Raw genomic sequence first — 27,304 nt, forward strand, 5'->3', positions numbered from 1 at the left:
TTTTGCACCACTTTACTGGGCCTGAAACTGTTCTACGAAAAAGGTAATAGAGTTGTTGACGGGCACTTGCAGCAGAGCAAACAAGCCTAACCTTGGACAATGACCTAATGACAAGGCATTCATATTTTGATCACGCAATCAATTCCTATTACAGCTGTCATGTTTCAGAGCTAACAATATGTACTTCACCCTAGAAATATGTCACAGGGACCAATTATTTTTATTTTCATTAAAAATGATTCAGGGAATTGCTGGAGTTTTGATTGTGCCTGACATGGTGGAAATGTGGATACATGGCACACTTCCTGAAAGAGCATTTCACATCTCACGACGCAACGTTCATTTATTTATCCGGGACTTGTTCTCACGTGTTTGGTGCGGTGCTGCAGATTTATGGCCCCTGTCAGTCCCCTAAACTGTGTCCTCACCCGCTGCCATCTATCTCATCACGCCTTTATACCTCCGAGACGGCCGGGGAATTGAATGTGGGGGGAGTCACTGGTGACAGGCAGGTGTGGCCTGTCTTTAGAAATCCTAAAAAAAAATAAGTTTGCTACCATTTGTCACAAGGAGATAATTATTATAATATGACAACTGTATTCATTTTAGATGACTGATCATCAAGAAACTAAACTACTATTATCGCTGTGCTGTGGAACTTGGAGTAAATTAAATGTTACAGTTGTGCTTGAAAGTTTGGTATGTAAACTTATGAGCACACTGTATGGTGAGACAAAAACTTAATGCCCATAAAATCCAAAATTCTCTCGTAATTGTTTTGATAATTAGAGAGGTTGATGTTGACATGTGTAGCGGTGTCCGTGTGAATTTTGGTGACGATTCAAAGCATTTTTGAGTCACTCAGCGACATTTAGCTTTGGTACATTTGCAGTTGTGTTCATAAGTTTACACACCCCAAGGGTATGCAAGCTTCCAAGCATGACTGTAACTAACCACATATTGTACTTTCTGTAGAAATTGCATAAGAATGCTGAACTTATAGCGTGAATAAGAAATGTTGGAAATGTAGAATGTAAGGGGGGAAAGAAGAATGATAAGATGAGTTGTAAACTTGTAAAAAAAATATCTCATTTTAAATGTGGAATTCCTAAAAAAGTAACTTTTTAGTGTTTAATTTGAATCAGTGAGAAATTAATTTGGGAGAATTGTTTAAAAAATTGAACTTTGAATACTAGGATTCTAGAATAATTTTAATTAGTATAGAACTGCTTAAAGAAATGCTAAAGATATTTTCAACCTTCATTAAATATTTTCATAACTCTTCTGACGAAACATGCACTTATAGTGGTGTGTCATGGCCTGAGGGGGTCTGTATCGCTTTTCTAACACAAATAAATTTGAGGAGGGTGGAAGAACTAAAAAATGTGCTGACTTCTTTACGGCATACGGCATTTCCCCGTTTCCCACGGAAATCGATTCAAACATCTACACACAGTTATTGCTGTCTGGGCAGAAGCTGCCAAAAAAAATAAGTTTTGTTTAAGGAGATTTTTTTTTCTTTTTTAATGGAGGCTACCCGGATCAAAAGACAGTGAAGGATCAACATCCGACTTTTACTCACTGCCGTAGCTCAAAGTTGACACTATGCACTGGTTCTCATGGCAAATGTGCGTTCCTTCAGGCAAAACACTACCGCTTTTGTCCATGTGACATCACCATAATTAGCGAAAAGTGAAAGCTCCTTGGTGTTGCTAATTAGTATACATCATGGGAATAAGGAAGCAGTTGAGAAATGGTGAATTAGTTTTCCAATACTTGGGAATTTTCTCTTGAAATGTGAAATTCTTCCAAAAAGCACTGCAGTTAGAATGAATTCAATCTTCACTCTCTGGATTTGACATTCATATTTTCTTAATAGTTTTTTTTGTGTGTTTTTTTATTTATCAATGGTGGAAATAATTTAAACATTGTGGAATCGCTTTGGAATGTTTTAAATTTTGAACAATTTAGAGTTAGTTAGTTAGAGTAACTTGAATCCGCTAAGAAATGGTGAATTTGAGGTGAAATTGTTATATTTCTCCATTACAGTACTTTGAATCGGTTCAGCAATGTAGAAGATGAGGTGAATTTGTTCAAATTAAATCAACTTTGAGTTGATTTTTTTCTTCTTTGTGGGAAAAGTAGGAATTCTGGAAATGTGGAAAAAAAAAAATCCTGTTTGTCCTGAATGATCGGAATATTGTGTCGAGGTAAAGGTTTGCACTGCATTGCAGCAATTAACCGGTTATACAATTAATCGTGGTTTTTAAACGTCAGGATTAAATAACCGTCGCCGCCGCCGGGTATCACCAGCACACCGCTCGCCGCACCGCCGCTCCGTCGCCACCGACCGACCGTCGGCCGCCTCCCCAACACTGGGGCTCCGGTCCCCCCCCATCCACGGCCGCCCGCTGGAGAGACCATAGGCCAACACTTTACCCCCATCTTGGGACTCCCAAGAAACGTATCTCGGCATATGCATTATTGCTACAAAATGCCTACATGTGTAGTGGTAAACTGCACAAATCGCCAGGTTAAAGGCTGTGGACGAACATTTCACCTGTAAGTATGGTTGAAATGTAAAGATGAAAAAAAAAGGTTTTTTTTTTAAGATGAAAGAAAAAGAGGGTACATACCGTCCACTTGTTATACATAGTGCCCAGGCTCTATTTTAAGAGTCGGTCTAATCTGCTGTATTTGTTTTAAAGGCAGCAACTTTTTTTACATGTATTTACAGTTATTTATTGTTGTTAAAAATAATCATTTTCAAAGAATGCTGATGTGATTTTTTTTTATGTCTACAAGAATAACCGTAAAAAAAAAAAAAAATGGAAAACCGTGTTTTTTTTCTCAGACAATAATCGTACACCAAAATCTGAAACCGTTGCACCCCTACCACTGATACTGTCAATTCTAAGCATATGCAGCAGAAAAACATATTTTGTACAAAACAAGGTTGTTCAGGGACACTGGCAGTGGTTACGTTGCTATTGGAACAGGTCTCTGGTGTCATCTCCGTAGGGGAGACAATTTTGTGAGGCCAAACTGTCCATGAAAGAAAAAAAAACGATTGGAAACGATGGAACATTATCCCGGGCTTTGATTCTTCACCGATCGCTCTCGAAATAACCCAGCGGGCACGATTTGAGCAGCTGCGTATTGAAGGTCGAGCATACAGAACAAAGCTCTTCCTATTGGCTTTACTGTCTTACATTCTCGCACATCAAACATTAACCAGCCTTACGCTTTTCGCTGCATTCCTGTCTGGATAATAAATCAGTTAACCTGTCAATTGGATTATCACAGATTACCCGACTGGAGGGGCTCTTCACGGGAGCGTGCGCACTTTCATCACCTCCGCTGGAGTGATGGCGGCGGTGCAAGTGCGGCACCGCGGGTCTGATTTAACGGGCGCGGAAGTGATGTAAACCACCGATCAAAGGAGGCATACGAAAACGAAGGGCAGGCAACATTGTTTCACAATCCAGACGGAAAAAGGTTTGACAGCCTTGCATCAGAATACTTGAAGAATTATTCTTTACGTGACCCTGGTCCAGCACATCCATATGTTAAACTGTTACAGATACCAGTACAAGTATTCACTCTCTGGGCTGGGTTCAAGAAAGAAGCTTTGCTTTGCCCACACTTGGTCTAAACTGAGCGAATGACACTTGCGACACCTACTGCATACTAAACAGGAAGCGGCTAACATCACTTCTTTGTTTTTGGGTCAATGACTTCACGTCCCCGGTGGGCTTTCTTCTGTCTTCTCGCAGACACATGCTGAACGTAACCTGGGAGCACAACGACTTCTCCTTCAACGCCAACGGCTACCTGATCAACCCAGCAATGAACATCATCTCTCTGGACCGAGAGAGGCAGTGGGACAAGGTAATGAAGGCTCACAGCCAGAGAGTTCAGAACAAGCCGACTTGTACTGTCGTTTTTTGAGCTGCAGTGGCAGTGATTTCATCCATCGGCGATCTCGTTATTGAGGCTAGTTAGAGGCGGCGCTCACATCACTGAAGCTCTTAATGAAGGAGCGGCTCGCACTAGCGCGATTCTACCCGTCAACTCCATCCAGCACACACACTTGAGCTCGCTAACTTTTAGAGGTAGAGGGGGAAGTCACATAAGTGCAAGACATAATAAGAATGTGTCTCAAACATCAAGTCCCTATAGTTACTCTGGCAAAAATCACACCAAAAAAATATTTCCTGTGACATTTCGAGTCAAGTCATTATTCGGGCGAAGCAAGTCACAAGTCAAGTCACACACACTTGCTTTATCACAACATATACAGTATTTTGCATTTCAAGTCAGGTTTTCAACTCAGCGAACATTAGGTGTTTGAAATTAGGGTTACAAATATGGACTTGTGTTTCAAATTAGGGTTTCAAACCAGGGTTAAAATTAGAGTGACAGTTTCAAATAGGGCCCAACCTATATCGATTTTTTTTTTAGGCCAATTCCGATATTTGACAGAATAAAATTCCCACAATTGATTACAGTGTTCCCTCACCTTTCACGGGTGATATGTTCCACGCTCGACTGCGATAGGTGAATTACCCCAAAGTAGATCTCATGATTTATTTATTTTTTGCCGAGCGAGTTACCTATCTCTGAAAACAACAACCCAAGATAAACCCCGCAATGTATGAGTTATTGACCCAAACCCAAATAGAAATCGCTGGTAGAGTGAATCTGTAATAAGTGGTGAAGCAAAGTAGCGAGGGACCGCTGTATTTGGCAACCCTTCCCTGCTTGCACGATCGGTCAGTCACGAGACTCAAGAAGAGAGTCAAGAAGTCTTGATTCTAAACGAATGCATCCAAGATTCTACTGGAAAAGTCGTTGCGGCTGGAGGGGAGGGGACTGCAGCATGCAGCGTTTCGCCGGTTTATACATGGCAAAGATGGCTAATAAAAAAGAGACGATCAGAACCAGACACCTGATACCAGGGGCCGACTGGCCATCGGGAATTTTGTAAGATTCCCGAACGGCAGGTCCAATTTCAGGGCGGTGAACTGCTCACCCACACAACCCCCCGTCCCGACAAGGTTGGACGCACGCCTCTGGTCATCGAAAAAGGATTCGCCGCATTGCCGGCGTCTGCACCCACAACAACCACACACCCTACGCTAAATCTTGGGCCAATACAGCGATGAAAAATGAAAAAAATCTCCAGATTTTTCACAACCCTAAATTGGCAAATATGGTTTTATGTATGTTGTTGTTTGTTGATATGTTAAAAAAAACTGCCGATTTTTGTGGATTTTTTAAGAGCTAATATCGACCCATTAATTGGTCAGCCCGAGTGCAGGTCCAGGGTTTCAATTTTAGGTTGGGGGTTTCAAATTGGGAAGTATTACGAATCAAGCCAGTGATAGGGTGAAAAAGATCAAAATAGAAGATGCAAATAAAGCACAATAAAAGCCCCGTTGTGTGAAAGTAATGTACAAAAAGATACAATTTGTTGCTCTAAACAAACTCTTTTCATCTCACACATTTTCTGCAGATGACTAATGTGTGTTTCAATCTATGTGCTCTATGGCCACTTGTTCTGCTCCTTAACGTTTGAGCAACAGTCAACACTTGCGTGTTAATTGCAGCATTAATTACCCGACATTTTACGAGCAGGTTTTAGTACCGTCTAAATTCACCTGCTTTCAGCATTGCTGCATTTAAAAATCTTTTGGCAATCCAAGGAGAGAAGAGCTCAACTTTCCGCCACACACTGATGAACTTTCCATCAACCGCGCACGGCGGCGCAGGATTTCACGCAGATTCTCGACACAACGTCGCGCCACTTTCACCAAATGTTGGCTCATCTCCATGAGGCAACGGCTTCGCTGCGCTTATCTGTCTTGCCTCAGGGTGTTCTTTATTCTCAGAGCTCAACGTCGATTCTGCCTTCTGATCGCTTTCTTCTGAACTTGTTTTAGTGATTGTTCCTTCTGATCACCTTTTCGTGACTTATTTGAGTGATTATGTTCCAGGGTGGACAGTGTTGTTGAGTTACCTCTTTGGTGCTGACACAGTATAGACTGAAGCACCTCGAGTTGGACAGTTCGTTGCATTTTAACGAACCTTAAATCGGTGGAATGTCCTCGTTATAGTGGTCATTGTTCAGCGGGTGTGTCAAAGTAAGTCAGGAAGATGGACGAGAAAGCACAGGAGAGGATGAAGAATCCCCGCAGGAGGAAAACAGGAAAGCGTTACGCCTTAGTCCTCGCTCGAACACTTTGTCCTTGGCAGACATTTACATGTCCCTCACGGCGGTTGAGACAATATTGGCTTTAAATGATTGATAAAAAGTTACAATTTCCACTTTATTTTTATTTCATACCCGCAAGGTTTCTAAACTTTGATGACATGAAGTAATACGGCACTCCTTGGATATTCAAAGAACAATCCAAACTTTCAAGTAGCTTTCTGCAGACCAGAGACCGAAAACCGCGGATCATCACAAAGCAAGCCTTCAAATTTAAAGTCGGGTTTAAGGTCAAGGTTAGAATTTCAAGTTTGGAATTAGGAATTCAAACATGGGTTAGGGTTTCCAAATATAGGTTTCAGGCCTCGGTTAGGGTTTCAAGACAGGGTTAGGGTTTCAAACTTGGGTCTCAAGTCTTGGATAGAGTTTCAATTTAGGGTTTCAAGCTTGGGTTTAGGTTTTACGTTCGGCTTTAGAGTTTTAAGACGGGCTGAGGTTTCAAATTAGGGTTTGAAGTCTGAGTTATTTTGAAATTATGTGTTCAAGCGTTGGTTAAGTTCAAAATTAAGGTTAGGATTTCAACTTAGGGATTTAACTTTCAGTTTCAAGTTAGGGTTTCAAAGGACAGGGTTAGACTTTCAAAGTAGGAATTAAAAACAGGTTTAGGTTTCTAATTATTGTTTCAAGTCTGTGTTAGCGTTTCAAACAAAGTTTAGGGTTACAAAGCGGCAACACAAGCCAAAGTCTCCTTTCCGTTGTGAAAGAAACCTGCTAATTTGTTGGTGTCATAATATCAGCCAAAATGGAGGAGATATTGACAAGACAAAACCAGATTGTGAAGTAAAACACCTGGATGGAGTCGCCACGCATATAATTATATAAATGTGCAAACCTGCAACACTTGTTGAAGACATAGGAATGTCCTGCTTTGTTACTAAAAAGTGATCGTCTAACCAGTGGTTCTCAACTGCGGTGCTCGAGTACCCATATCCAGTCTGTTTTCCATTTCTCCTTCAGCCAACACAGGTGTTTCAAATGATCAGCTAATCAGCAAGCTCTGCATGAAGCCTGATAACAATCCTCAGCTGTGTTGGCTAAGAGTGACATGGAAAACAGGCTGGATAGGGGTACTCGAGGACCGGGGTTGAGAACCACCGGTCTAGACCAGGGGTGGGCAAACTCGGTCCTCGAGGGCCAGAGTCCTGCAGGTTTTGGATGTTTCTCTGCTCCAACGCAGCTGATTCCAATCAACAGGATTACCAGGCTTATGCAGAGCTTGCTGGTGAGCTGATTATATATCAGCTGTGTTGGAAAACATCCTAAACCTGCAGGACTCCAGCCCTCGAGGACCGAGTTTGCCCACCCCTGGTCTAAAAGAAAACCCAAAGCAAAAAACCAGCGAGGCACAGACTATCCCTTATTGCCAAAGACGAAAATCCCCAAAGGGTTCCGTCTAATTTCTACGGCATGGTACACGTCATCAGCATTTGAATGAGCACAAATGAGTTTCTGCTCTTGCTGTCACTCAATCTTATCGCACTGGTTTCTCTTTCAAAGATGCATCGACAATTGAGATCCGTGTCTGAGAAAAAACCACAGTGACGCGTTCGTTCTCATCTCTGTGTATTTTTGCAGCTGTTTGAGACTCGATTGAGAGGCGCAAAGGTAAATAGCAGAGCCAATTGGCGGGACCGCCGGCAAACATCCGGAGAGAATTGAGTGTTTGTCGTCCGTTTCTCGCGGCTTCCTCATGATTTCTCTTCATTGAGCTGGTCGAGAGTTGCCGCTGCTGGTACGCTCTGTCCTCACGAAAAAGAAAAAAAGAAGTAATTAAATGGTCAAATTAAGACAGCAACATTCATCACTTTGACATCTTATTCAGCACAAAACTAAATGTGACGGCGTTCGGTTACTCGTTGCCTGGCAGGTCTGGATTGCTTCTGTGCATCCCAAAACTATACATTTATATATATATATACCTGGATTGGCTGGCAACCAGTTCAGGGTGTACTATTGCCCGAAGCCAGCTGGGATAGGCTCCAGCGCCCCCGTGACCCTTGTGAGGAATAAGCAGTTAAGAAAATGGATTGATAGATGTATATATATATATATGTGTGTGTGTGTGTGGGTGTGTGTGTGTGTGTGTATGTGTATTATATATATAGATATATATATTTATAGATATAGATATATATATATATATTAGTGCTGTCAAAGTTAAAATGTTATTGATTAATCACAAAAAATGATCGCATTAATCAAGTATTAATGCAGATTAATCACACAAATGATCGCAGATGATCCTTTAGCTTGACAGCAGATGGCTACGTTAAAGGTAGCACAGGTTGTGTTTGAGCAATAAACATAACTACATGCTTTAAAGTAAAGCATTTATTAAATGTTTGTGAATGACATTCAGAAAATGTGTTCATGTCAAAATATTAGTTTTTTTTTGTTTTCATTTTAAATTATGCAAGTAATTAAATGATTAGAAAAAGAGGAGGTTGAGAGTGTGGAGTGGATCATAAAATGTTGAAGATGTCTTCATAACATTAAATGTAGAAAAAATTAACACAGCAGGTGCTCTTCAAACATGGCGGGCAAAATTTTTTGATAAAAAGCCTTTTTAATTAAGTGATTACAGAAGGGACATAGCAACTGCATAGTAACTGCAACATTATTATAATCACAAGGGAACAAATACAGGATCATAACAATACATAACAATGACCCACCCCGAAACCCAGTCATTACAAAAAATATGAATTTATCATGACATCCATCCATCCATTCACCCCCCCCCCCCCCCCCAAAATGAGGCACTTTTTAAGTCCTATAGCATTCAAGGATACACATAATAGTTATTGTTAGCTGGTATTCGGTTTATGAGGGGGCCCTTAGAAGAAAAATTCTCCCCTGCTCTAGTGGCGCTGAAGGATTCAATCCTGCACCTTAATTACTTATATTCAGCTCAATTCCACCACCACGAGCAATTAGAATTAGCTAACTGGTTGTTGTGTGGTGCATAAAATTGCAGCATCTCCGTCCGGCCTGACCCAAAAATCAATTTCCTCTCAAGTGTCCACAAACGGCAGCCAGGTCCTGACGCACAAACCTTGCAAGGATGAGTGATAACGGCGGTGGCGGCGAGAGGGGGAAAATTGGGGACGGCTGCATTAAGATGGGAGATTGTGATAAAAGAATGTTATGCAGGCGCATCCTCAGCAGTTTCATCTCACGCACTGCGGGCGAAAAGGCCTCATTGCTCACATGTGTCGCCACTTTATTTGTGCTTTAAAAGGCGTGGCGTAAAACAGATTTATTACGCCGTTAACTGTTTGGATGTGGCCTTCTCCAAAGAGACATTACTTTTACACTGCACTAGTGTTTAGACCCAGGGTTGGAGTTTTAAAGTAGGGTTTATAGCCAGCGTTAGGGTTTAAAGACAGTGAGGTTTTTAAATGAGGGTTAGGATGTTTCTAATTAGGCTTTCATTTCCTATTTGGGTTTCAAAGCAGCATTTCACATTAAGGTTTTTGAAAATCGTTTTAATATATATATTTGTTTAAAATGATATAATTTCTTTAGGATTAGGGTTTCACATTAGAATTTCAAGACCAAATCGAAGGTTTCAAAATGGGGCTTCCAGTCGGAAATCTGGTTTGAAATGAGGGTTTCAACCAGGATGTTACTGTTTCAGGTGGGAACTTACGAGATGAGCATCCTCCAGATGAGGTACCCGGTATGGCCACGCTACGGCTCTTACCTGGAGCCCGTGTCCGACTACAGGCACTTGACGGTGGCCACGCTGGAGGAGCGCCCCTTCGTCATCGTGGAGGCCGTGGACCCCCTGACCGGAACCTGCGTCAGCAACACGGTGCCGTGTCGACGACAGTCCAACAAGACGGAGGCGTGAGTGGACCGGCACGCGACACGTCAAACCAAACGCCAAAGCTACTGTTTTTGTCTAGGCAGCCCAATATAAACAAAGACGAAAACTACAAGAGAGTAGGTTTTATTTAGTAGACTACAGTGAAGCCCCACTTTTGTGGAGGGTAGGGACTGAACTCTATTGTGAATAGTGAAAATCAGCAAATTATTGAAAACCCCGCCCCCCACCCACAACAAGGATTTGCAGTTATGCATAGAGTCGACAGGGAATAGCAATGTACTTAAAGTTGAGATGATCATAAAAGCCTCAACGCCAATCATCTAGCATGTAAACAATCATGAACCCATGTTACGTGCAGAGACAACTATATTCAGTAGTTAAAATTTTCAACACAAAAAAGGCCTTCACGTGTGGTTCATCAACAGCTAAAACAGCTAAATGATATTGTCGGCTGCACATGCGATGTGGGCATTTGGAGACCGCCTTGCACCCGCATCCTGACATCCCCCACTGCTTTTACATGTAATCATCGGGGTGCTACTAGAAAAAAAATAAGATAGTAATGATAATAATTTGCTCAAATAATTGATTTCTGCAATGATTCAGACGCTGTTGTCATATTTAGGAATTAAATAATTAAATATGATGACGAGTTAGACCTGGTTTTACCGAATCACGTCCACTTTATGTTACCAAAATAAAACTGCACCAGTGGCTGTGGCAGCTCAGTGCGCCAGAGCGCCCAGGGAGGCATAGCGCGTGTAATTCACAAACATGCTTAACTAGACTTGCCTCTGCACCAAAACAACAATGCGCCCGTTTTTACTCCCTGTTACCAAATTTCCAGATGTGCCGGGACCGCGGCAGCTCGGTCCGCCGAAACACCCAGCCAGATGCAAGAAGGTCCCAAACACAGTAGACGAGACTTAGCCCCAGCACCAAAATAACGATGCGCAGGTTTTTACGCATGTGTGCCTGTCTACAAAAATAAGACCCATGGTCTCTCTTCCACTGACTTCCAAAAACTCCTTTATGCTAAAATCTCATCTGTACAGTTGCTTATCCATTCCTGCTCCACAGAACACATCTCCGCTAACCTTGGTCACCTTCTCTGGCTCGCATACAGCAACATATCAACTACAACAGTGGTCCCCAACCACAGAGTATATATGTCCCAATCAGGGATGTATGTAAGCACCCCTAGGGCTGACCCCCACAAAACTCCCCCATCGATGACGACAAACGGTTGCCTGTCTGCGAAAAACCTCTGGTTCCACTGAACTCCAAGATCCTCTTCGTCACCTATAAAGCTCTGAATAACCTGACACTATCTTACCTGAGGGATCCCCTCCAGTCGCCGCCTCCGTTCTGTAGACGTCAACCTTCTCACCCCCATTACCAAGACAAAGTATCACAGTGAGGGGCACAGAGCCTTTACCACTGCCACCCCAAGCCCCTGTAACTTCCCTGGCCCTTGACATCCGCAACCCTGACAGCCTGACCTCATTTAAAAGTCGTCTGAAATCCCATCTGTTCAAGATCGCCTATAACATCTGAACATCGTCCAGTACGCTCCCATCTTCCTGTTAGGGTTGACAGTTTTTTGCATATATGTCAAACATCTTTTTATAATGACAGAAAAACCCTTTTGGCCACAACTATAAAATAATCAAATGGAAACCTGACCCAAAAAAAAGAGGTTTTGTTCTTATGCCTGATGCTCTTCCTGACGCACTCCTTTTGTTTATCCGGAGACCAAACGACTAATACTCCCGCTCAAAGAAGCAGAACCACGGGGAATACGTTTCTTAATGATGAATGAACAATTTGTGAAATGTGGGTACATGCTGATAAACATCCTCAAACGGATGACAAAATCCCCAGCAGGGAATCTGATCAACAGCCTTTTCACACTCAGCTAATTAATGTCCCAATGAGACCACCACTCGGAATCACTGCAAGTGTTCCGGTGCGCTAACATGTCCGTCTTAATTGATTTCTTATCATACGTGAACGTGCCATTAGCTGCGAGATGAAGCGCCTCGTCCCCTGCCGTTGCCGTCATATCGCTCACGTAGAGGTGCGAGGCCCGTCGGCCCGAGCGTGGCGCATCCCTGGATCGACCCTTCATTAACGTTGGGGTTGTTATCGTTAATGGGATCCCGTTCCTTGACGGTTATGGAAAGCGGTCACTGGTTTAAAACGCCAACATCGTGTCAGACAAGCCGGCGGTGGATACGAGTCAGTGGAGCGAGCTGCATGTTTGAGCTTGAAAAGGAGAAAGCCTGACCGGCAGAGGCTGAAATGGCTTTCAGGGAGGACTGGCGGGAAGCGGGAGGGCGCCTGCAATTTTTGGGCCGCCGCCCAAGCGTCCATGTTTGAAGAGTCGTTTCCGAGGACGTGGGGCTCATACAAACAATCCGGGGGGGGGGGGGGGGGGGGGGGGGGGGAGTGTGGTTTCAAGCACATTTTTTTCGAGGACAACTTCATTTCCCAGCACCTTATATCTGTGGCAAATTACAAATGTAAATGAATTCCAATTGTTCCCAATTTAGTGTTGCTTAACACATCTGTGTGCTTCAAATTTAGTTTAAATCGGATAAAATCTCAAGGACAAGTTCCATATTGAAGGGCAACTTTCCAACCAAAATGGCAGACTTCCTGTGTCTTTTCAGTTCAGGTTTCTTGACCGTTTTTATGGGTCGACCCATGTTGCTAAGCAAAATTGACTGATATGAACATTCAAGATATTAACATTGAACACTAGGACGACATCAGTCATGTCATGTAGACTTGCCACACTTCAGGCCAAACAACCACAATCCTCCTTTCAAGTTTGACATTGATCCACAGCCAAAGCCAGCCAATGACAATCATTTTGTGCAGGAAGGAGGGAGGAACAAGGATCAATTATTCAATGTTAGATTTTTTTTTTTTTGCCTTAAGTATCAGTGGGATGGTATCAGCATTATTCACAAGTACCCAATATCTTAATATAATTCAGGCATCGGCCTGATACTGATACCTGGTATCAGTACTCGGCCATCTTTAGTCTTGTGAATTAAAAAAAAAAGTCATGCCACAATGCAACATATTGTAAGGGGATCGAGGCTGGCACAGTCCACACATTACATCGCCCATTGTGCAGGAGTGAGTGGCGACTGTAATATTTTTTGTGACCGTCCGGTCAGGGCTGGACTGGCCGTCTGGCATACAGGGCAGATGCCCGGTGGGCCGGTCTGTTTTGCGGCCGATGCAGTGCTTTTTAATTATTATTTTCCTACATTTTACCCCAAGAGACTGGCATGCAATTTAGAGGGACTAGTATGGTAATCCAGTTCGCATAAAGATCGCAAAAAGAAACATCATCAATAAACATCACTGGCAGAACTACATTTTAGGCAGGAGTCGGTTTGGGCCGGGCCAGACAAGGCCAGTGAACTAAGTAAAAAATGCCAGGGCCGATTTTTTTGTGCCAGTCCAGCCCTGCGTCCGGTCCAAGTTGGGTTTGGAAGCATCGTGCCCTAACACTCACACTACGTAATGCGTCAAGCCCCACATGCATGGATATATTGGTATGGAACAACACACAAAGTGATGCAGTTCACACAGAATTTTAATTTTGCGATGGGTTATAAGGCAGGGTTAGGATTTCAGCGCAGTATTCAATATCAACAAGTGTATTTGTCAGCTAATGGCATTGACTTCAAGGTGATTAAAGGCAGATCCAGGACCAGCGGAGGTCAATACTTTACATGACTCGCACGTGCTGCGATCAATCGATCGTAAAGTAAAGATTTCCCCCGCTTGTAACGAGCGTCATTCATCACGAGTGACGCCGCCGTTTGTTTTGTTTTAATCGGTCGTGCCGCAGCATCGTGGGCCACACGGAGCCGTACACCAAGCTGTGCTGCAAAGGCTTCTGCATCGACATCCTCAAGAAGCTGTCGCGCAACATCAAGTTCTCCTACGACCTCTACCTCGTCACCAACGGCAAGCACGGAAAGCTGGTGCGCGGCATCTGGAACGGCATGATCGGGGAGGTAAACGTCTGCTTCCATACGTTCATTTCATCAATTCATTTGGATTGAGTATTATTAGCCAAAGTGAAAAATCTAAGTATATTTTAGATGTTCTGATATTCTATTCAAGAGGAAATGGATGGATTAACAAAGTATTTCAAATAAAAAATACATATATGGCGTTAAAGCACTACTTTAATCAAATAAAACTCCTTAATTCATTTCAACATAGTTCCTTGGCACAAACATGGCACAAGGTGGTGGCAAAGCACTACGTTTGTCTAAATGACGATCTTCCATTAATTTCAACATGGTTTCTTGGCACCAACTTGCCACAAGATGGCGGCACAGCACTACATTTGTTGACATGAAGCTCTTCAGTTCAATTCAGTATAGTTCTTTGGCACACAAATGCCACAAGATGATGAAAAGCACTGTTTTCATCTAAAAATGAAGTGCACAATTCACTTCAACATGGATCCTCGGCACTAATGTACCACAAAAGTGTACTGGCCTGAGCACAAAAAAACATGAATAGTCGATGAAATGTTAAGTGAATGACTTCCCCCCCCAAAAAAATCCACAAGTACTGTGGATAGAGAAAGTCTACACACCCCTGTTCAAATGTCAGGTTTTTGTGACGTACAATCAACCTTAACCAAGAGATCTATTTTCCAAACTTTTTCTACCATTAACTTAACCTGTAACCTGTGCAACTCAATTTAAGAAAATAAATAAATGAAATCTTTTTGTGAGCGATAGTAAAAATAAACAATGATGATAATAATATTGTGTGCAAACCCTCCTTACTGGATGTGTGGTTAATCAATCGCTTTCAACTCAGCCACACATGCCACCATTTCAAGTACAGTACCTCCGATAAACCTCAAATTTTGGACAAAAGAATTATGGACCAGCCAGAATTTCATGGCTCATTTTATGATGTTCTTTTGTTGAACATTTAAAATGTTAATTAGGATCAGGTTTACAAGCATGCTTTGACAGGGGGGACATTTCTCTCAAGTGGAAGTACTTATTTTCATATTATCTCCACCGTAGCGCATGATCGGCGATTATTTCTACTTCCTGTGTGTAACATTTGTCTGGCAGACGCTTTATGTAACCGAGACAAAGGGACCTTATGCTACATCCTACAAAACCTTAGCATGGATTAGGGATTAAATGACGCTTTACAATGCAGAGGTTGAAAGGTAAAACTGTGAGGATTGTGAGGATGGACCGGACCTGGAGTGACTGCCAGGAGTCAGGACCGTGATGGGTCTACTTATAGAATGACATCATCCACATCAAGAGGGAAACGTGTTTCTTTTTTAATCCTTCACAGGTATTCTATAAGCGTGCCGACATGGCCATCGGTTCGCTGACCATCAACGAAGAACGCTCAGAGATTATCGACTTCTCGGTGCCATTCGTGGAGACCGGCATAAGTGTCATGGTGGCCAGGAGTAACGGCACCGTCTCGCCGTCTGCCTTCTTAGGTCAGAAAAATTGCATTTAATGTATATTTTGAATTATGTTTCCCCATAGTTTAATATCTTCGCATGAAGTATCCATTTAATACAAGTGGCGCTCCCTAGATAGATAGATAGATAGATAGATAGATAGATAGATAGATAGATAGATAGATAGATAGATAGATAGATAGATAGATAGATAGATAGATAGATAGATAGATAGATAGATAGATAGATAGATAGATAGATAGATAGATAGATAGATAGAAAGAAAGAAAGAAAGAAAGAAAGAAATCTGTTGTGAATGATTGTTTGTTTGTTTTATTCTAACCTGTTGATGAGAAGTCCTAAAGGTCCATTTGAGCATCCAGTATTAGCACTACAACACTGTAGCAGCATCTAAAACAAAAAGTTACAGAAAAACAAAGGCATATAATCCGTAATGTACATTTTATTTGCTATACTGTATAAGATAGCAAATGTTTTTCATAATCGATATTCACCAAGAAGTTACATAAAATTACTAGCTAGTTAGCTTGCTAGCAACTGGCCCTCGAATTACTTGTTAAAGGGCAGAATTTGACTGAAACTGAAAGTCTTGTTTTAACTACGCGAAACTTTCTAACAAAACAAATCACGGATTTTACTCTCACTGTTAAAATATTAATTTTAACTGATAATTGCGCTTTTTGGGGGGGACAGTGTCACTTTCATTTTTCTCTCTTGCTTTAGCTCCTCCCCTCAAAAAATGTGATAGGTTGGACAAATGCAACCAAACTTGAAACCGATGAACCGAAAAGAAAGATTGACACCTTCTTTATCCAATGCGGACCTACAACGTTAAGGGTCTACGTAAGCGTGGGAGATATGATTATTTTACGAAAAATGGGTGATTAATGAAAACTATAGCACCTAACCCATGTGTTTGTTTGTTTATTTATTTGTTTTTAATTGATCCCACATAAATATTCAACCTGCGAATGTGGTTTTGGGGTGTGCTTGCAGAGCCGTACAGTCCCGCCGTGTGGGTGATGATGTTCGTCATGTGTCTCACTGTGGTCGCCATTACAGTGTTCGTCTTTGAATACTGCAGCCCGGTGGGCTACAACCGCAGCCTGGTGACGGCGAAAGGTGAAACATTCTCCCCCGCCCCTTCCCCCTCCTCCTCCACCTCCCTATCAAGTAATCAAGCTCACATAAGAAATCAATAGATAAGAAATTGAGTTTAATCTTGGTGCCGAATGGCCTCAAACAGTGGTTTTCAACCCACGTACTACCTCAAAAAATGCTTAGCTCTCTAAAGAACCACCATTATGAGCAACATTAAAATACAGTAGCATCGTAAGGGCAGAGGTTTTGTTCCTAAATTTATTGTGATTGCCATTGTGACAATATGCACAGTTTGAACATGAATAGGCCTACAGTGCTTAAATAAATGTAAGATTTTTTTTTTTTACTGTACACTGAAAAAAAGTCCTTTCATTCAATTATTTGGGTTGCATATAACTAAAATGCGGAAAACTGACTTTAATTTCCCTCTTCTCGCTGATAACAATAAAATAAGAAACCTCACTTTACCACATTTTAATCGTGGGAAACCGATGCAGGTCGCATGTTTGAATCACGCCAATTTAAAGGACTTTTTTCCCCCCAGTGTGCTTCAATAAGGAATCCACTCAAATGTATTTTGCTTTTTTTTTTGCTTTGAGAGAGTAAAAAAAGAAAACAAATATTTTGCATATAAGTCCAATTAACATGGTACCTAAATAAATGTTTAAAGCTAAAAATATATTATAATTAAATCCAACTTGTAGGTAGCTTCCTGTGTCACTTGCAAACCTTTTAAGTCTTAATTTTATTTGTATCTCAGCCCATTTTCTTCTCATTGGTTGACAAGATATTTTCAGGTCATTATACTGTCGTATGTAATTGTGTTACTCTTTCACGTACCACTAGAGGGAGCCTGCGTCCCACACATTGGCAATCACATTTTTCTGGCTCGTTGTCCCTCAATTAAATGCAAGCGTCTTGTCCTCAGATCCCGGGGGTCCCACCTTTACCATTGGGAAGTCAGTGTGGCTTCTGTGGGGAATCGTATTCAACAATTCCGTGCCCATCGAGAACCCCAAAGGGACCACCAGCAAGATCATGGTGCTTGTGTGGGCTTTCTTCGCCGTCATCTTCCTGGCTTCTTACACGGCCAACCTGGCCGCCTTCATGATCCAGGAGCAGTACATCGACACCGTGTCCGGGCTGAGCGACAAGAAGGTAGCGTGCCTGTTACCTGAGCTTTCAAGCAGGGTTAGGGTGTCAAATTAGGGTTTCAAAAATGGGTCAACATTTTTAACTAAGGTTTCATGCCTGGGTAAAGGTTACAAACAAGTGTTTTAGCTCCAGCATGAAGGTTTTAAAGTAAGGTTGCAAGACAACTTTAGGGTTTAACTATAGGTTTCAATCCAGGGTTAGAGTTTCACAGTAGGGTTTGTAGCCGAGGTTGGGGTTTCAAATTAAGGGTTTGAAGCCAGGTTTGGAGTTGTACGTCATGGCTTAAAGCAAGATAGGGCTAGAGTTTCCAAGCTTCAAGCTTGAATGAGTGTTCAAACAAGGGTTAGGGTTCAAAATGTTGGGTTCAGGCCAGGTTTGGTGTTTTAGGATTAAAAATCAGGATGACTTTTTCTAAGAAGGGTTTCAAGACAGAATTAGGGTTTCAAATTAGGGTCTCAAGATTCATTTAAGGTTTGAAATTGGGGGTTTTAAGCCTGGGTTAGAGGTTTTGAATTAGGTTGTCAGATTGACATGTGAAGCCAAAGTTTGGGTGTCAAAGTAGGGTTTGACGTCTGTGTTGGGTTTCAAGTAGAATGCTTACCATTATGCTTTCCTTTTGCAAAAACATGTCACGCAAATGAAGACATGTGGTAAACGTCAGTGACTTTTTTTTTTTAATGACTGAAAAGCTCGTCAGTGGAATGTCATCGTTCCACCCAGGTGGCGTCGATGATGGTTTTTTGCATGAGTTGGCGCTTACCGGCCCCAGGAAAGCTTTTATTGGGGAGTGTGCATTGCGAAACGGGCCACTGCCGGCTGCTCATTAGAATTCCGATAAAGCTGTTGTGGACGTTAGCGGGCCGTCTGTCGGCGGATGGAAACGGTTCAGCGTCTGTTTGTCCAGCTGTGCCTCCCCTCCCCTCTGCATGCCCCTCCCCCCTTGTGCAGGTGGCATGTATGCAAATGTGACCTTGTACATCACAGACGAGTGCAAGCGTGATGACGAGCGGCTCCCTGAGGAACAACATCACCAACACAAAATCAGAGAAATATTGGGAGAATACTTTGTTGGACAGGCACGAGGGATGAAGATCACACATTTTAATTTTTATTTTATAAAAATCTAACTGCTTTGTCATCAAGTCTTTATTAACTACTGGTTCACATAAAAATCCAGAGAAAAAGCCCCAAAATGCTCACTGATGCACATTAATTGGGAACCCTAACCCTATTTGAAACCTTATCCCAGACTTTAAGCCCTACTTTGAAATCCATATCCAAGTCTTGAAACCTTCATTTTAAACCCTATGAGACCCAATTTTAAATTCTAAACCAGGTTTTGAACCTTAATCTGAAACTCAAAGTTAACTAAACCCTATCTTGAAGCGTTGTTTGAATTGCTACTTTGAAACGCTACTCCAAGCTTGTAAGCAATCCAGTTTGAAATCGAACCTTGATTTAAAGCCCCAACGCTTTTTTAAAAGCTAAAGTGTTACGGGTTTGCTGAATACGGTGTCTTCCGCGTCCCAGTTCCAAAAGCCTCAGGAGCAGTACCCTCCCTTCCGTTTCGGTACGGTGCCCAACGGCAGCACGGAGCGCAACATCCGCAGCAACTACCCCGAGATGCACTCGCACATGGTCAAGTACAACCAGAAGGGGGTGGAGGACGCCCTCAACAGCCTCAAGACCGGGTAGGTGTCCGCCTAAAGGACCTTCGCCGAACCCGAGCGCCGTGGTCAACTCGCGTCCTTTTTCCGTTCGCCGCCGCCAGGAAGCTGGACGCCTTCATCTACGACGCCGCCGTGCTCAACTACATGGCGGGGAAAGACGAGGGCTGTAAACTGGTGACCATCGGCAGCGGCAAAGTCTTCGCCACCACCGGGTACGGCATCGCCCTGCAGAAGGACTCCCGATGGAAAAGGCCCATCGACCTCGCTCTGCTGCAGTTCCTGGCTGATGGTAAGATTGTCATCATATTCTCTTTCATACAAAGATCCTGCAAAATGAGGGACCTAACTGAAGACGTTTGAAGGATTCAAAGGCAAAAGCCGTCAAGTGATATTTAGACAAAAAATAGGGCCACACCCATGACAGGCATATTGCCACTATTCTCAGTGACTCAATATACCACAATGATATTGGTCTTTTTTCACAGAGGATAAATAATATATGCCTGTGAGTTGTGATATTGTCAATCTACATGTGTTCCTCCCAGAGGTGGGTAGAATAGTCAAAATTGCACTCAAGTAAAGAGTACTATTACTTTAGCATAATATGACTTAAGTCAAAGTAAAACAAAAAAAGTATTCAGTGAAAAAAGCTACTAAAGTACAGAGTAACTACTGAGTAACGTCCAATTTAGTGCTGAACAATATTGCTTAAATTGATACTTGACTCATTGAGCCATTTTCAACAGTAAGAAAATAATATTTTGTCTAGAATTAATGTGATAACTTCTTTATTTTTCTTGAACAATTAATACCTTTAAAATCATGACTCAGTTTGCTGACCAAAGCCAGCAAACAGGTGAGCCATGATTGGTTGTTACCTATTTCTTCAGCACAGGTCATCTTCAAATCGTCACTAAGTGGGAAAAAAAATAGTTTTTAAAGGTATTAATTGTACATAAAAAATAGTGAAGTTATCCAATTATTTCTGGACAAAATATGAACTTTTTCATACTGCTGAAAATTGCTCAATGAGTCAAGTATCCCTTTAATATAAACAATAAATGAAATCTTTATAAAATAAGATAATTTAGGGCAAATTCAGCCCAATATACTATTTTATTTCCACTTGTTAATCGGCACAATAGGCTCACCAAGACAAAGGTGCAGTGTATATAAAAAGTCTACACACCCCTGTTTAAAAATATTTTTGTGATCCTCCATCCATGTTAAAACAAAAATGAAACCAGGATAAATCCTTTCAAAAACATTTCCCTTATTAATGACACCTAAAACCTTGTACAACTCCATTGAATAAAAGATAAAACAGCTGAAAAGTTTGGGTTGAACAAGTGTGCCCACCCTCTTGTAGCTGCGATGTGGCAACCAATCTCACTCGAATCACATGCTGCTTTGTTGACCATAATTGTCTTTGATGTTTAGTTTGACAGTTAACTTTAAATAACAGCGACGTTAAAGGTGCGTAGTGCCGTTTAAAAAGGTCATATTAAAGCTTTTTCTACATCATGCATGCTCCACCAGTGCCCAGATGAGTACGAAGAGCCCTGACTGCTTTACTCTGTCGGCTTTTATCTTCCCTTTATAGTAGAGTGTTTCTTTGGGGAGTTGTGTCGTCATTTGTCAGCTGTGGCTGTGGCTTTAAGATCGTGCACGTACTCGCACAGACACAGATGCTGCAGTGGCTTTAAGATCGTGCACGTACTCGCACAGACACAGATGCTGCAGTTACACTTTGGGCCAGAGGTGGCAGTCGCGAGTAAAAAAGTGACAAACTGCACAAAGATCTTTTAAGCATATTGAAGGTTTTTTTTTTTTTTTAAGAATTCACTGTCACCATATAGCACCTGTTTTGCACGTTTAAGTCACAGCCAAAAATCGTCCGAATGACGTCTCGTATCGTGAAAACTTCATAAGTCAGGTCAAATCACCTTGGCATTTGTGTGTGTCCTAAATGTATTGTATATTATGTTCTATATTTTGGTCTTTTTTACGATAATACAAGTGCGACTCCAACTATTGGCAAACAATATCATTTTGCTTTAACAAAACAAAACGTGTTTCAAATGGCCAATCTAGATGACGGCGATTGTGATTTTGCGATTCCGTCTGCCAGGCGACACTCAGAAGCTTCAGACGGTGTGGCTGACGGGCATCTGCCGCAACGAGAAGAAGGAGGTGATGAGCAGCAAGCTGGACATCGACAACATGGCGGGCGTCTTCTACATGCTGCTGGTGGCCATGGGCCTCAGCCTGCTGGTGTTCGCCTGGGAGCATCTGCTCTACTGGAAGCTGCGTCACTCGGTGCGAAAGGCTGAACGCCTTGACTTCCTCCTGGCCATCAGCAGGGTACGTTTTTAGCATCATTCCCATTTTTTGGAGGCTGATCCTTTGCCGTTTTGATGTGATGGCCATGACGGTTGGCTCCATCTGCTGCTGGATCAATTTGGAGTACAGTATTCATTACCATGACGGAGCTAGGGCGTTGCGACTAGGCGAGTGTCTTCTGCTTGCAAAGGCTGAGCCTCAAATGTGGATACCAAGAAAATATCCCATGAAGACAATAAAAGCATTTTCGCTGGTGGAGGAAGCACTTTATACACTTGATGTGGGGGACACATTACCAAACACAAATACGCATCCTCTACTGCGGGGCCAATGCCAAGTACAAATTTCATTAACATCAACCTCTGTCATTGGGACTGGCTTCTACTTGCTGAAAAGGAGACCACAGTTTTGCGGGGAAATGTGACATCCTGTTAACATACCACAAGCATTTTCACTGGTGAAGGCAGCACTTCATGTGTCAATTCATGTAGGTGACATTCAGTGGGGCTAATTTCATTAGCTAGGACCATCCGACTATACAGGCAAGTGGCTTCTACTTGTGGAAGCGGAGCCTGAAGTGTCGGTAAATAAACAAGCACCCGTGAAGATAATTAATGTATTTTCACATGGCGACGTAGCACTTCGCACTCTTGTCAATAACAATACTCAAATGCCCCCTAATGGTAATCTATGCAGCTAGCAATTCAGCTCTGCTTACCGTTTGGCTTTGACATGACTGTGTTACCTGCAGCGTGGCTTGAAAGTGGCTCTTGATCTTTGGCTAGCCTTGCTTGCAAGTCATGGATGTACAAACTCGTTGTGAGGCAGTAAAGAAGCCAAATTGTGACATCCGGTTAAAATCTTGTTCAGACACATTTTCAGAATTAGTCAGAAAATTAAAAGATTTACTTGTTTAAATTCTCACTTTCAATGGGAAAGGCCCTCAAAACAATCAAAAGTCGTTTTCACATTGTAGGTCTCCTTTCCAGTGCAAAATGAAACGTGTGATGAAGTCTTCGCTGGGGAAAACACAGCTGAGCTTTGTAAAGCGATGCAGTGCGGTTGATAGCAGGCCAAACAAGCCCCCAAAAAACAAAACAAATTGAAGTAAAGCCAGATGAAAGCAATAAAATAACTGAAATATTGCAGGCGCTTGTGATCCGGCAGCACCTGCATTTAAATTGCCCTATTAAGAGACGCGTGTGTGTGCAAGTGTGAGCTTATGCGCGAGGCGGCGAGGGTCTCATACGAGGAAGTGCAACCATCAGCAGTTGATGCCGTCTTTTTTTGTCACATTCTGTGTCACTTTCACGCAAGGTTACAGAGTCTTTTGATTGTTTTGATGGCCCGATCCGACTGCGTTTTATATCACGTCGGAGATAATCAAATAACTTACTTTGTCCTACACAAGATGGATACTGAACTTGTCTCAGAGTGAAACTCACATGCTTGGATATGTTAGCAGTCCAGTCCACTTGTGTGAACGATTAACTGAACAGGACTGGACTGGACAGCATAAAATAGGAGATACGTAGCTAGATAGCTGACTAGACAAGACAGACTGGATAGATCAGGACAGGACAGGACAGAACAGGAGATGGCTGGATATGACAAGGCTGGATAAGAGAGGGCGGGATGAGACTATATAGTAAGGGATTTGATAGGACAGGACTGGATGGTACAGCAAAGGTCTGGAAGACAGGACTGGAATGGATTGGGTATGACAGGACTGGCTAGGACAGGGGAAGACTGGTGGGCAGGTTTGGGCAGGGCAAGAGGGGATTGGATTGATGAGGGAGAACTGGAGGACATGACTGGATTGGAAGACTGAACATGACAAGAATAGATAGGAAAGAACGGGACAAGACTGGAATGGATTGGGTTATGACAGGACTGAATAGAGAAAGGACAGGGGGACAGGACTGGCTAGGACAGGAAAAGACTGGTGGGCAGGTCTGGGCAGGGCAAGAGGGGATTGGATCGATGAGGAAGAACTGGAGGACATGACTGGATTGAAAGACTGAACATCTCAAGACTGGACTAGATAAAACAAAAATGTACTTGATTGGAGAGAAGGACTAGATAGCTCTGTTCAATCCAGTTCTGTCCAATCCGTTCCTGCTCTATGCCAGACCTCTCCTATATTACCCTGTCCACTCTTTTCCTGTACTATCCCAGGCCTGTACTAATACAGTCCGTGTCCATGTCCGTCCTATTCAGTCATTTGATCTCAATACTGTCCTTTCTCACCCAGTCCTGTTCTGTCCACTCCTTCTCAATCCTATCCTATGTAATTATCCTCTCCAGTCCTGTCCATATCATGTCAGACGCTGTACATCATCTCGTTTCCTGCTAACTGTTGCTTTGCAGCGTTCGGGTTCTCAGCCTCGTGTCATGTCCTAAAAACTTTCTGCGTTTGTGTGTGCAGGGTATCTACAGCTGCTTCAACGGCGTGGAGCAGTCGGATCGCAACGGCAGCATCCAGAATCCTGATGTCACCACCAACTACTCACAGGCCAACATGCTAAAGATGCTAAAGACGGCAAAGGACATGGTGTCCTCCGCCCGGGTGGAGAACTCCCTGGACAGCGCCACCAAGACTCTGGAGAGCTGGAGCCGGCGGGGGGCGGCTGACAACCAACGGGCCGGCCTCCCTCTTCGTGTGGCCACCACCGCGGACGTGACGCACTGCCGCTTGCCCTACATTGCCAGCATCACCGACAACCATTTGTCCTACCCGGTGAGGAGCCGCACCCCTACCTTCCCTGTCCACTACGGGGACGCCGCGGCCCAGCCACTCTTGGAAAAACCGCGGGTGGTCACCCGGCCCACGCCGCTCCGCTACACACTCCCCGCCCGCAACAACCTCTTGGAGAGGACGCTGCCTATCTCCAGCCTCAGCAGCCCCCACCTCGCCATGCCCGACGTGTCACCCACCGCCACCACCCAGCCTCACCATGCCGGCCGGCTCTACGTGGAGAACCCGGCGCGGCATCCGGCATCCCCGTTCATCACCTACCGGGAAGTTCAGGTTCCTAGCGTCTATGTGGAGCATAAAGCACCTCTGAGGAGGAAGCTGAGTTACCCACCCGACTGTGGTGGGCGCAGGAAGCGCAGCTACGTGTTCGACGCCCCCGACCTGAGATCGAGAGCCGACTATGACGAGCCACGATCTTGCCTGGCTGAGCTGAGAGCCAACCAGCTGATGAAAACCCACACATCGGATGCCAACCCGGGACATTACCCTTGCGCCACGCCGGGACACTATCCGAGTGCCGCGACCAGCTGCAACTCCTGCATGAAGTCGTATCTTGAACCCGAGATGATGGATGACGTACCCCTGCTGGGCAAGGATAAACTCAACCGCAGAGCCTCTTTCCTCAAAGCCACCTGGGGCAACGAGCGCATTCGGCAGGTGGACGAGACCAAGCCGTCCACCTCCACATCGCCCCGCGCCGACATGCCCGACCTGTTCCCGCGGGTAGTGGTCCCGGCCAACGCCAGGCCCCACAAGCTGTACGGCAGCCTGGGCCACAACCTGTCCTGCTACCCACTGGCCGCCGAGCCTGCCTACTTGGACCCGGCCCACATGGGCTCGTACCCTTACAAGCAGAAACTCAAGTACGCCGACTCCACTCGGCTGCCGTCGTATCGGGAGGCCATCCTGCAGAATCCTGCCGCCCTGCGCCGGTCCTCGTCCACTTTGGTGCACAGACACTACTCCACCTACCTGAACTCCTACTCGGACATGCCGGTCTATGTTGCACCGCCAACCCAGTTCTACGACAGCCCCAAAGATGTGTGCCACCTGTTCCCGTGTGCCACCCACTGCCCAGAACACGCCGCCGCCCGTCCCGTGGCCTACCAGAACAGCATGTTTGGGGCCGAGCGGGACCAGCCTGTTTCGACGGGCAGGGAACGCCGGCAGGTGTTGGTGGCGCGCCGGCTGAACAGTCCGTTTGTGCCAAAACCCTGGGGGAGGGTCTCCAGCCTGGAGTCAGAGGTGTGAAGAAGCAAAAAAAATAAATAAGAAAGAAATGCAAGTGACCACCACCAGTGTACTTTGAGAGGTCGCCTCTCACTTTTCAGTGCAATAAAAACACAAGACACTGACTAACGACTGGGACAAACCAGGAACAAACTCTTTAAAAGCATTTAACAAGTTAACCTCTCTGTCATTTTTAAATACTCATATGTTGGTACCTTGGCTTACAAGCGATCCCACTTGGGATATTTTTTTTCAAGTTACGAGCAGTCACTTGTTTTTTTTATTTGAGGTGGCGCAGCAGATATGCTCCTGTAATGCCCTGGCATATGGGCAAGGAGAGCCAGACTCGCAAAGCACTTTCAGCTGTTTATTTAAGAGACAGTCAAACCCACAAATGCAAATTGACATGTGCAAGAAGCTGCTGTAGGCCACAGCTCACATCCAGTTGCTCACACGCAGACTCACCAGACAAGTTCCCGATCTCAATCAAAAAGGTGGCCCCCAAACTTTTTTTTCCAAAAGAGACCACTTATGTCATCGTAGTACGAGTAGATCAATTTCCCAATCTGAAACTAATGGGCAAAGGAGTTGGGGGAGCACGGGGTTGAACGGGGGGGCGGAGCTTGCATATATTCCTTATCAGAACGTTTGTGCTGTGCTACAAAATATAAGTGTTTCTTCTCATTCTGTGCAGCCTGGTTTCAAAAGGCCAGCAGTTGGAGAACACACATGTTAGGCCACGCCCCTTAAGGCACACATCCAACACATGAAGTACGTACAGAAACTTGACATTTTCCTCTATGCTTTATTATGTTTTCATACAATAATGTGCTATTTTTCTTTTATTATTAAAAACACGGAACAAAAAAGTTTGCTTTTTTTGGGATTGGAACAGATTCAATTCATTTCAATGGGGATAATTGAGTTACGTGTCAAATGAAACTCTGTAAGTCAAGGTACCGCTGTGTGTGCGCGTGTGCGTGCGTGTGTGTGAGTGTGTGTATGTATATATATATATATACATAGGTGTATAGAGATATAGATATATATATATAAAACGTTTGTTTTACTTTTCTAAAATGATTCCAAGTAAAATTTCTTGCCATCACTATTATAGCGACAAATCTTCCGCTCACAAGGGGAACATATATCAAAACGTGTAATGTGTATTTCCAATGTTACACTACCCTTTAATAAACAACAAGGTCATTGCCCTGCCTCGCTCTCCAAATCAATACACATTCACAAAAGCAGACATTTTGTTGTTTTTCACAATTTCAAGGAGTTTTCACATGACAGGATTTTTGCCATCTAATCAGGGTCATTTTCAACGTTTCTTTGAATGATTTGAAAATTCAACCCCTGAAGACGAGTTAATTTAGCAGTATGAAATGTGTTAAGCATGTTTATCGCGTATTATACGAACAAAAAAATT

The 27,304-nt window shown here is 43.5% G+C and overlaps 1 protein-coding gene across 1 annotated transcript in view; it reads left to right on the forward strand.

Moving 5' to 3' along the window:
- Positions 1-27,033, forward strand: part of grin2ca (glutamate receptor, ionotropic, N-methyl D-aspartate 2Ca) — a 69,934-nt gene extending 42,901 nt beyond the window's left edge. Inside the window, exons 4-13 of the mRNA XM_086090663.1 lie at positions 3,777-3,891; positions 9,915-10,126; positions 13,981-14,149; positions 15,474-15,627; positions 16,609-16,734; positions 17,642-17,871; positions 19,399-19,559; positions 19,640-19,827; positions 21,670-21,902; positions 24,310-27,033. Coding sequence (XP_085946789.1) covers positions 3,777-3,891; positions 9,915-10,126; positions 13,981-14,149; positions 15,474-15,627; positions 16,609-16,734; positions 17,642-17,871; positions 19,399-19,559; positions 19,640-19,827; positions 21,670-21,902; positions 24,310-25,890 — 3,169 coding nt within the window. The 3' untranslated portion in view covers positions 25,891-27,033. The remainder of the gene's footprint in view (positions 1-3,776; positions 3,892-9,914; positions 10,127-13,980; positions 14,150-15,473; positions 15,628-16,608; positions 16,735-17,641; positions 17,872-19,398; positions 19,560-19,639; positions 19,828-21,669; positions 21,903-24,309) is intronic.
- The last annotated feature ends 271 nt before the right edge of the window (positions 27,034-27,304 follow it).

This window comes from Leptonotus elevatus, chromosome 1, assembly GCF_054856555.1.
Source record: "Leptonotus elevatus isolate MCC_2025b chromosome 1, RoL_Lele_1.0, whole genome shotgun sequence".
NCBI classification, from domain to species: Eukaryota; Metazoa; Chordata; class Actinopteri; order Syngnathiformes; family Syngnathidae; genus Leptonotus; species Leptonotus elevatus.